This window comes from Fragaria vesca, linkage group LG1 (genome assembly GCF_000184155.1).
Source record: "Fragaria vesca subsp. vesca linkage group LG1, FraVesHawaii_1.0, whole genome shotgun sequence".
Taxonomy (NCBI): Eukaryota; Viridiplantae; Streptophyta; class Magnoliopsida; order Rosales; family Rosaceae; genus Fragaria; species Fragaria vesca.
In genome coordinates, this window is record NC_020491.1 from 11733863 (window position 1) to 11746415 (window position 12553).

Here is a 12553-nt window from a genome sequence, read left to right on the forward strand (position 1 = left end):
AATTCCCTTCTACATACACATCCTAGGCATGTTCCTATTTTAATGGAGGATTCTCCTCAGTATGTTCAAAGACTAGATTTGAAAATTCGAAATGGCATAGACCAGCACGTTGAGTATGGAGTGTTCATCACTGCTCCTCACGTTGTTAGTTTTAAACTTTACAAAACAAAAATGGCCAAAAGCACAGGTTCACAAAACAGAATACCATAACCTCCATTCTTGGTCACATTACAATTCACAAAGCCACAAAAGTTTCACAAAAGCTGACCAACAAAGTGTCGGAGAGCTCTCTTACTTTGGAGTGACTGAAAGATGCAACACAAATTCAAACCAAAAAAAGGAATAACTTGAGGGGAGATAAAGATGTCACTAAAATAATGTGCATCATTCATATGAAGCGAAGTTTAAAGAAGGGTATCTTATAGAAGAAACAAAGGGATCATCAGAGTGAAGTCAATAATGAACAATACTAGAGTCAATGGATGTGTGATTTGTTAGGCAAGTTCCAAGTGAAAAATGAGAGACGTGATGAGGGCACCAAATTACAATGGACCAAACATTGGAATCTATGAGCATAAGAAGCAGCATATTGGGAGGTTGAAGTTGGCACATCAGGAATGCAAAATTGGGGGTCACCAAACCCATACATGAACCATAGAGAAAAGAACAAGAAAAGGACTTTTCTGGCACAAACAAATCAAGAAAATGACACTATTCATGCACCATCCTAAACACATCAAGATCTCACAACTTTCTAATAATCAAATACACAATGATCAAACTAAAATTAAAAAAGACAATTTCCTTTTACAGATTAATAGTCTTATAGGAGTCTTAGATACTGTTTTATATAGTTCTAAATAAAGTCTCATATACATATAGAAATATCATTACAATGTGTTATTATTAATAATATCGAAATCTGGATATTTTTCGTATTTGGAACTTAAGACCGTAGTTAACCTTACATAAGATCGTCGTTGATCACCTACCCCCCACAACTCCAAATCCATATAAGAAAAGAGAGAGACCAGCAGAATAAACACATGCAAAAGTATAAGAGAGATCTCTGACGAAATTATCTAATACGGCTGATATGAATTTGACGAAACCAACGAACAATTACGTACGTCATCAGCTTATATCGATCGATCCAAGCAATCAAATCCAACTAATTCAATAACTCGCTTTCAAAAAAACCGATTCGCAATCTCAACACTTAAAAAGTCCCAAATCCCGCAACACACAAATCGATCACTAACACTAAAAAGTGAACATAAAACGAACCGCAAAATCCAACTCTCAGACGCCCCCTCAAAAACACCATGACTCATCTAACCTAATGACCCATGAGAAGACCGTAATGCCTAATGCATGTGCATTTTAGTTCAAAACCAAAACCAAATCCCAAATATGCCCCTCAATCTCTCTAATTAGAATTATAAGAATAAAACGTGGAGAGACAGTTCGTTCATTCACTTTTTCTCTCTCAGTTTACGTCTTCTCTCTCTGTCTTTAATGGCGAGGAGGACGGCGTTCTTTTACGTTCTCTCGTCTTCGTCTTAACTCCGCGATCCCCGAGTCCCATTCTCTCTCTCTCTCTTCTTCTTCTTCTTCTTCGTCTCTGGAGGTTCGTCTCTTCTCTCTCTCTCAGCTTCATCGTGCTTTCTGATTTCTCGTACTCTCTCTCTGTTGCACATTTTGCCGGGAAAATCAGATGCCGGAGCGACGGAGGCGAGCTCCTTCAGTTTTCCGGCTTCTGATTTCGGTTCCTGGTGTTGATCTTGTGATGGATCTAGTTGCGGAGAGTTGTGATTCGGCTCAATTTGAGTCTGGAAATTAATTAAGTTTTGATTTTTTTTTGTCTGGTAGAGTAGCTGTGGTGCTTGATTGACTGAATTGCATTTCAAATCTGGGATCAGCTTCGGAGTTTTTTTTTTTGTTTTTTTTTTTACTTATTTTTTAGTGTTGTTGATGACTTTGTGGCTTGTTTTGAAGTGTGAGACTGCTGATTTCAGTTTTCGGAAACTTTTGTTGTTCTGATTTAGTGTGCTGTGTGTTCAATTTAGTTGAAATGAGAATGCTTTGTGTTGATTTTGTTCTGTGTTGTGCAAAGATTGTGTGATGCGGTTTATGGATGGAACTAGGGGTGTCTGATATTTGTGTGTGCTTGTTTTCTGAAGAATCTGGGGGATCAGTTGGAAGATATTAGTTAAAGATGAGTGCCAGCAAAGGGGATAGGAAGGCGACTCTTGACGCAGCGTCGTGGCTGTTCAATGTGGTTACTTCTGTTGGAATCATCATTGTCAATAAATCGTTGATGGCTAAGCATGGTTTCAGTTTCGGTATGTTTATCTGTCCTACATTATCTTCTTTGTTTTCGTAGGCGATCTAATTGTTTTTCCTTTCCAAAACTTTTTGTGCTTTGTGTAAACTGTAATTATCCATCCTCGTTCCCCAAGTGAATGTAGGGGGGTGCCAGAGCCATAATTGTCTCAATGATGTATTACATGTACAAGCCATAGAGTAAGGGGGAGGATTGGGGAAAGAGGGTATACTTGAGCTGCTAGCTCGGTCGGAAGAAACATGAAACAAGTCAATCACTTTATACATTTCCTTAATATTTGAGTTGCAAGTTTATAGTAGACATTACTCATGTATTCCAGTGATCTTAGTAATGGAGAGATAAACTTTTAGAATAGCTCATTGGGTAACTTGAATTTGAATCTAACCTTGCAGAACTTTATAGTTGCCAAATGCATAAATTTGACTAATGAGGTTATATTTATCAAAGAACATATAGGAAGGGCACTGCACACTAAATACACAGTGAAAGGACAAATCTAAACTAAAGGACTTAAACATGTTTGGGCATGAAGATATATTCTGTAACAGTTATGCTGATAAGTCTCCAGACTGTACTTACCATCGAACAATTCCATTTGAGTTCTTGCATCATACTTATAACTTGTTAGGAGTTAGTTTATTATATAAAGGTCTAGTAAACCGATTGGGCTGAAAAGAAACCTGATTATGTAATAGTAAAAAAAAAATCCCAACCAATTACTTTGTGGAAAGAAAATCAGTCACAAGCATGTCTGGTTAGGAGTAAGATATTATTTAACCTGGGCACATATCTATGCGTTATAGACATGACCACCTTCTACTGTTGTCCATGATTCATAGTCTAACAAAGTGCTGCTTCTGAAAACGGAGACTTTTATTTTAGGAAAAATTTCCTGAAGATTTTCATACATCCTGATAAGTTCTCTATATACTGCAGCCACAACATTAACGGGTCTGCATTTTGCCACAACAACCTTATTGACACTTGTCCTTAAGTGGCTGGGATACATCCAGCCTTCCCAATTACCAGTGCCCGAGCTTTTGAAGTTTGTTTTATTTGCGAATTTCTCCATAGTTGGGATGAATGTGAGCTTAATGTGGAACTCTGTTGGATTCTATCAGGTGTGTGCTCATAAACTAGTAAATACTTATACTGCTTTGTCATATAGTTCTAATAATTTTCATGTTTTGGTTTCAAAATTTATTTTCAGATCGCGAAGCTGACTATGATCCCAGTATCATGTTTTCTAGAGGTTGTCTTGGACAAGGTGCGATACTCAAGGGATACGAAGCTTAGCATAACATTGGTTCTCCTTGGTGTTGCAGTTTGTACTGTTACTGATGTGAGTGTTAATGCCAAAGGTTTTATAGCTGCTTCAGTGGCAGTTTGGAGCACAGCCTTACAACAGTATGTAAGTAGCTCCTAAACGTAATCCATGATCATATGTACTGCTTGAGGATGGAATGGGTTAGGGGTCATTAAGAGTGACTCCTGGTCTCTTAGGGATGCACAGTTGAAGGTTCTACTTAACTGTAGTTCTCATATTTGTATATGTTTTCCTTATTTGTAGCCACGTCATTAATGTTAACATCCTTCAACCACCTAACCATAATAGAATAGGCATCCTGTGTCTAAGTGGTTGGTCCTGGGAAAAATGTATATCACTGTCAATCTGTTCTCAATATATATATCCCAATGAAGGATTGAATTGACTCATGTTGTTTAACTCCAAGCCTGACTTGCTTGACATTGTTCTCTTTTTCTGTTCATTATTTCTGCAGTATGTGCACCATCTTCAACGGAAGTATTCTCTAAGTTCTTTCAACCTTTTGGGACATACTGCACCAGTACAGGCTGCATCTTTGCTGATAGTGGGCCCCTTTGTGGACTTCTGGTTGACAGGCAAAACAGTTTATGCATATGACTATCATTTTATATCAGTGGTGAGTTCAATACGATAATTATATTGTTGCTAAATTGCATTGCCTTCACATATGCATGGCTACTCTCAGAGCCTCTGCATGTGTATGTCTGTTAGTACTCAGTAGTATCCTTTCAATTTACCATGCTTATTTGCATATGTTCGTTAAATTCAATTACTTTTCCGAGCACATCCCTCATATGTTGTAAGTGTCAATATGACTGTTAACTATATACCTTCCGAATAGTGCTGGTCTAATCAGGTTGCCTATTTAGATTTATTGCATTCCCCGACAAGTTTGCATCTCCCTATATTTAAGAAATTCTATTTGCTAGCTGATTTGCTGCTTTGGTTTATAATTTTGCCCCGTTTAAGGTGTTTATTTTTAACTTCATGATATTTTTCTCTGAGTTGTTTATTTTTCTCTGAGTTGTATCAATCAGTAGTAGCCAATCCATAGCCATGCAAAAAAAACATTTGCCACTTCAAGCCACCACAAAAACCTTGATGACCTACAACAGACATACAAGCATTGAAATAACCATTTGCCACTTCAATCCATAAATCCATCATGAATCATTATCTTGGTGACCTTTCACAATCTTGATAAAAACCTTTTATTACAAAACCCTTCATTTATAGAAGTCTGTTTCTCCATTGAAATAACAATGTGCCGTGCATCATTTTTTATTACTCTGGTGATTATGTTTCCTTCATCGTACATCCTGTGGACCAAGATAGGATAATTCTACAACATACAAAGCTGTAAAAATATATGCCTATGAGCATAAATGCATTTACATTCTTGCTTACAGCTACCTGTGACTTGTGGCAACCATTATTGATTCTCTCTGATTTTGTTTTCTACAGTCATTGATTCTCCTATCCTGCAGCATTGCGGTAGGAACCAACCTCAGCCAGTTCATATGCATCGGCAGATTTACTGCCGTGTCATTCCAAGTTCTGGGTCATATGAAGACAATTCTAGTCTTGATCTTAGGATTCATATTCTTTGGGAAAGAGGGTCTCAATCATCAAGTAGTATTAGGTATGTTCATTGCGATCATGGGAATGATATGGTATGGGAATGCCTCTTCCAAACCAGGAGGCAAGGAGCGTCGTTCCACTCCAAGCAAATCCCAGAAGAAAGGCGCTGTATCAGAGTCCTCAGAAGTGGATGACAAGGTATAGAATTTCAGTAAAAGGCTGTGCCAATAGTGAGAGAATATGGAATGAAATAGAGAGCATATTAGGTCAGCGCTGATTCAAGGAGCTTGTTCACATCTACAAGGCAAATCCCTCAAATTTTTATACTCTTCATTTCTTTTTCTTTTTTTTTTTCACCATATTTGATATTTGTATTCTTGAGTTTACCAAAGTGAAAGATAAGTTGCACGGGTGTAAAAGTTACCTTGTTCCACTATAATTTTTTATATTAACTTATTAAAAAATCAATTTCAGAGACCATCCGAGTCCTCCACCCCACTCTATTTGCTTGAATTACTTTGTGACTATTGTTAAGTGCTCTCTGCTAAAGAGAGCTAATTCTAACATTTTATCAGATAACAACCAAATTATCTACATCTCTTTCTATGTCTCAAGTGATGCAGTCTTATGTGATTCCATGCACACAACCTATAGGAATCTCTATATCTCTTTCTAGCTTTCTCGTCGCGTGATCCAGTCTTATGTGAGGAATCTGTATCTCTTTCTGTCTTTCTCATTGTGTGATTTAGTCTTATGTGATTCCATGTAAACAACTGATGAACTGATAGGGGTTTTTTTTTTTTCTGGGTAAAATGAAATCCTACTCCATTAATTCAAGTTTGGCATCATCTAAAATGAAGTGTCTATGCATGTGAGACATGCAATGAATTCAATTTACCAGAATTTGGACTTTAATAAGTTGTGCGCTATATATATCGTCATTCATGAGCAATGAGGAATTGAAAGAGCATATTAAATGTCTGATATATATGTTTGGTGGATTTACCATATGAAAAACCCAGAATTATTGAAGCTTCTTCCTCCTTTCAGCTTCACTCTATTGTGGTGGTCCCAATTCACATGTAGATCTGGCTATTTGGCAACACCCTCCATTAAACTAAGACTATGCTACTGTTAAGGCCAGAACCTGTCTAAAAATATTATGGATTTGAGATATGGGGAATGATATGTTTCATTAAATTCATTAATTCATACATATTTTACTGGAAAATTTTATTTATATCCTGCATTGCATTTCCCCTGAGCTTTCTATTTAAGTATTAGAATCTGTGGGGAAAAATTTCCCAAGTATCAGAAATGAGAATGTTGTTTGGGTCAAAGTTGATGCAAGCAAGTATAACTGCATTGAAACGAAAGGAGGGGATTTCCAGCCTTTATGTGATTGTGTTAATGTTGGCTCTTCACCAACTTCACTGTTGCTGTTTGCACTTGTGTTAACGAGGGGGCAGCTAATGCTGGGTTGGATTTGAGGGGAAATGGAAGACTTTTCTACTTAGCGACTAGTTTGGTACTGTAATTGTATAGCACAGAGAGCCACATGTGTTTTTGGAATCCCTGCGGTTGTTAAATGATGTTGATAAGTTTGTCTAAAGTGGAAAACTAAATAGTCTCAATGATAAATTACAAAAAAAACTTTGAATGTTATAGGTTTGAACATAATGGCTACATCAATGTGTTTATCTTTCGTACAATTTTGTGCACGTGCGATTTTAACATTTGAAATGAAGTTTATTTTAGTGTTTGAAACTTAAAATGTATCTTACGTGAAGTATGGATATATGTTAATCAGTTACTAAATTTTTTTTTTTTTGTATGGATATCCAAGCTTCACATAGATCGAATGAGCGTAGCTTCACATAGATTGATCGTGCATAATAAAACTTTAGTGAGTATACTCAAAATATACAAATTTTAACGGTCATATACTCATATACATATGATATTTATCGTAAATACTCTATGACAATACACAAACGTACGAAGAGAACTTGAACACTGTATTCTTCAAAGTTCAATCATATATATTTCTGAATTGCAAACTATATATGTCTAGTTTGAGAGTACTAACATATACCCTTTGTTACAAGATTGCAATTTCTGATGAAGACCCTTTTGAATTATATATACTGAGCTCTCCATATCCAAGAAACATTGATGGATTTACAAATTCTCTGATGAGGGATGGGCACTGTTTTGCTACATGCTATATTTGACTATGATTAAGACCCTTTCTGAATCATTTAGTCTTTGAAGCACGAACACAAATGACAAAAGTTCATAAATTCAAGAGAGAACAACTTTAGCTGTATCTCTCTTTTTAATTTGGTGCAGCTGGGCTTTGCTTAGTTAGTTCATCATTATTGAAGGGCCACCCCCAATCAAACCCAAATTGTATTTCTCTATAATAATTTGATGGAGGGGTCACTCCTCTCGTGTGGCATTAGGTTTTTTTCATTCTCATTTTCCAATTTGTACTTTATGTTTTTTTTATAGGAAAAAAGAGAGACATAGAAAATGAAAATGGGACCTATACATCACTTGATGACCCTCATCTTTCTCCAACCAAACATACATAATCACAAATTAATCATCAGATAATCTTCATTAACACCAATCAATGGACTCTACTTTTAGATCATTGGGAAGCCATTAGTTAGATTTTTCCCGTCTTAAGGTTTTATTTGTCTTGTCTTATGATTTCATTATCACAACTATTCATGAGTGGCTAATCTCGCCTTGTAAAATTTTCTTCTTATACGGAAAAATTATAAAGTTAAAACTAAAGTTGTGAGGACAATCATAATGTACAACGTCGAATAATAAAGTATTATTTGTCATAAGGGTATGATACAAACTTAAGGGTCTGGACACGCCTTCGTTGCTTCACAAGTCACTGATCTCAATCACAATTATGTATAAAGGATGCAATGGTAAGAGCACACAGACAATGAGTTTTTCTCAAAATGATGCAAGCCAAGCAACATACAGTATAATAGTTTTTGACTCGATAAAACTCAGTGTGAATGACAAAGATTTCGATGCATATATATAGAGAAAGAACTCCCCTTTTATCGGATCACCTCTTAATCACTGATTGAGAGCCATAAGGAAACTGCTTTGAAAATCAAAATCAGTTAGAGCATGTCGATTTTAAAAGAAATATACATAAAAGGTTAGCCAAATATATCTTTTACAAAGACTAACAAGGAAGAAAACTTTTCTCTAAGGTATCTAAAATGATATGCATGAAATGCATTTATAATTTGTGACTGAGATCAGTTTGACTACAAGTAAACATCATCTCTTTCCCTTCGACTTTGCTTCTCCTAGTTTGGAATCCTTGTTTTGATGTTCTTCAGTTTTCTTTGCCGAATTCTTAGCCTCCTAGGTTGAATATCATGACATACACTTACATAATGAAATGTAGATTTGTGTATTTCTTTTGTATCAAATAACAACTCAAATGCTAAAACTAATCTTTTGTGAGTTGAACTCACAATTTATCACTTACAAACGAAGATTATACCACTATACTAAAGAGTAATGGACATATTCATGTTTTTATAGTGATTATTTTCATTTGGTTTGTACTTCGATCTATTTCTTCTTTTTTTTGAAAAACTTAAATTATTAAAATTTTTTAATCCACTCTTTAAAGTTCAAACCATGACCCTCTATTACGTCAGTTAGACTGGCTAACCAATAGACCATGGGTCACTGATTTTTTTTTTTATCAAACAAACAACTGAAATGCTACAACGAGTCTACGACTCATGACCTCACACTTACAAATAAGAGACTAATGCCACTAGACCAAATGGGTACCGAGAGATTTTTTTTATTTTTTTTTATTTTTGTAGATTTATCAAATCTATAAATTCACAAATAATACTTATGTCAATGACTATTTTCTCCCTTAATCATCCTAATTAGCGATTTAATTAAGCGGGTCCGCCTTACCTAAAAACTATTTGTTACGTGCTTGTGCACGTGTGCTGTTCTGCTCCTCTTCGTTTTCCATCTTTCAATTTCTGTGTCGTGCGCACTCGTGTAAACCACACCCGCCGCTCACGTTAGCATTCACCCCCAACAGTAACTAAACACCTAGATCCCAACAGTAACTGTTAGGCCGTAAACAGTAAATCATCCCCACTCTCTTTCTCTCTCTCAATTCTCCACAACGAGCTTAGCTAGCGTAACAGTGACAGGCTGGCCACCCCTGTCGGTGACGCTGGGGTCAATCCCACACCCTGCCATTGGTCCACGTCACCACCACGGACATCGGCACGTGTTGATCGCTCCCTCCTGGGTCCCCCCATCCCCTTCCCTCCAAATCAAGCCCCCATCATTTTCTCTTTTTTTCCTCAATAATCATTTCCTTTTCTAAATTCAAAAATAAAAAAATAAAAAACAAAACCAGATTTTCAGTGCCCATATTGCTCAAATTGGATTAGAAGCTCATCACTCCCCTCGGCCCCACCACAAAGGCCCCACTTGAATGAAAATGACGTGTAAACTAGAGAGAAGGAGCGTGTGACAGCGACAGACTGATCATCAAGGAGGAATTTTCTCTCCAAGTGACAGCTACAAAGTTATATACGCCCCAAAGCGCCAGCGGTTAAACGACACGTCGTGTGGTAGCAGCAGTACGTTCGTGGTTTTGACGCGCGCGGGACAGCGAGGGTGGGAAAGGTTTTTGGAGTCTTGTACGTCAGTGGAGTCAGTCAGTTTTGGTTAAATTCGGATGTCGTTAGCGGAAGTTAAAACTTTATTTGTTTTTTTGCTTGCTTTTGGTGAGGAAGGGGACAAAAGTAACTGTGGTTAAGTGATTGGTATCTGGTTTGGGAAATTTTCACTGCTTTGCAGCTTTGCTTTTTTGGCCTCGGCGAGACGGCGACGCAACCGTGTTTGTTTGCTTTTACCGTAGAAACGGAAAAAGGGAAAAATCGGGTAGAAAGGGGGAAGGAGATATTTGGGGGAGCTAAATATAAAATATGATGTGGGAGATTGTCACTTGGATTTTGGACAACAAGCGAGAGATTTAGAAATTTTTTTGAGTTGTAGTTCTCGTGGTGATCAAGATGTTCTTGGCATGAAGTAAGGAGGAATCTTTGGCGATCGAACGAAGTGAGTTTTTGAATCGCTTGATGTTATGATGAGTGTTGTTTTGATAAGTGTTTTCGTGAACTAGCTTTTAGTGGCATGTTTAATTCTTGTAGAATGAGGATATAGCAGAGATAGCTTTTAGTGACGTGTTTAATTATTGTAGAATGAGGATATAATAGAGATTTATGTCGCTTTATGAACTTGTCTGTGCAAATCACGACTCTTCTTATTTGGTAGTTTTCTCTTCTTTTTTCTTTGCAACGATTAAGTCGTGACGTGAATTCATAAATCAATTATCAATTATCATTTCTACTTGATGTCAGATTTTCATCGATTACCCTGCGTGCTATTGTTGTCCTTAGTTGCCGACAAAAACTTCTCTACAAATTATCTTTCTCACGTATCTTGTTTTACGTCAATAAATTATTCCTCGTACATTAAAGAGCCACTTTATGTAATAAAATGAAAAATCTTACGTCACCAAGATAAACTGCATGCAACTAAGCATGGGCGTCTAGACCCAACAAAAAGCCTGATTTAGTTTGGGTTTTATCTTAAATATACTAATTTCAATAATATGATCTTATTAACTCCTTAGAAATTTGAGAATTGTGTATTTTTCTAGACGAAGTATTACAACTTCAACAATGATCTAAGGTTCATGATATAATTATACTTTTGTAGTCCAAAAGTTTAACTTACTCTCAATACTATCTTATAAATGATAAATTTTAGTCTGATTATCTCATGAGACCAAATTTTCGCCCAAATGAAAATGTATAAACCACTTTTTCATTTGTATTGCTTGTTAACAAATTCGTCATTTTTCTTGAAAATTAGGAAGGGTTTTTAAGACCGTGAAAAGAAAACACAGGGTTTCTACTTAAGAGTATAGGGATCGTGACACTATTATTTTGTTTAGAAAATGAAATTTTGGAATATTCTTTTACCTTGAGCTTTCTGTTAAGAGTATTTTCAGACAAAATAGAAAAAGAAAAGGAATCACATTGATTTCCTCAACGTCACAAAATTTTCACCTGAGATTTATATTGTCATGACTACCCTCACAGACTAAAGCCTACCACAGTCACCAATAACGGGCATTTATGTACTTGTAACAATAAGTACTAGTCTCTAGACTCTACTAGATTTACTGCTAGATCCGCAACACAACAACCGTTGGTACAGCCAGTACAGTCAATTCTGCTCCACCCAGTTCAATCCTGACCGTCTAAATTTACTGACGGACATATCCATTGCCTACGTCTACGTGGACCCCCTACGTAAGGTCACACGCTGCGTTTACGTACGGTTAATAATTATACATAGCGGGTATACTTACTTTGCATCTGGAGCGCGTGTAAGTCAGATATACCGCGCTGTTTCGAGCGTGATAGTATGCAATGGGGTGCGTTTTACTTATTACATCTTTGGATCAAATTATACACGTTTCTGGGGCCACAGTCTTGCAGCTACACGACCGCGGTTTTAAATAAAAATATATCACTTAATTTCCAATTCGAGTTATCATTAAAAATAGGAAATATTTAAACCTCAATCAACATTTTACGAGGATAATATAAAAATTGACAGGTACAATTTGATCTAGTGACATAAGTCTTATTTTTATAAGTAGGAGACCGTTAGCTCAATTAACAACAAACTCATTGTAGTATTTGAGTTTTTTAACTGATTATATATATATATATATACAGATTTTCTCAGGTGTAGATGTCCGCATTTATTCTTACAGTGCGGATTTTCACTTTACACTCACTTTTCAATCGAATTTTCACATCTCCACCGTTTAGTCTTTAGATACTAATGTACAGATCATCTCTGTAAAATTCAGCCAATTTAGCTATCATTAAGGCACTCAAACTCGATTAAACCAATGGATGAACATAATTCTGTCGAACTTGAACCGCTCATGTTTATAACAGAAAAACGCAGTTTTGAGTGCTTTAATGATAACCAAATTGGCTGAAATTTTGCAGAGATGATTTATATATTAGTATCTAAATACTAGATGATGGAGATGTGAAAATTCGATTGAAAAGTGAGTGTAAAGTGGAAATCCGCACTGTAAGAATAAATGCGAACGTCCGTAGCTGAGAATCTTTATGTGTGTGTGTGTATATATATATATATATACGACACACACACACACA

General features: G+C 36.3%; 1 protein-coding gene across 1 annotated transcript; it reads left to right on the forward strand.

Moving 5' to 3' along the window:
* Positions 1–1431: 1431 nt before the first annotated feature.
* On the forward strand, positions 1432–5848 carry LOC101312191 (UDP-galactose transporter 2-like). Its single transcript, XM_004288042.1, has 6 exons — positions 1432–1630; positions 2184–2345; positions 3284–3468; positions 3558–3758; positions 4129–4290; positions 5139–5848. The coding sequence occupies exons 2-6, from the start codon at positions 2219–2221 to the stop codon at positions 5457–5459; spliced, it is 996 nt and encodes a 331-aa protein (XP_004288090.1). The 5' UTR covers positions 1432–1630; positions 2184–2218; the 3' UTR covers positions 5460–5848.
* Positions 5849–12553: the final 6705 nt, after the last annotated feature.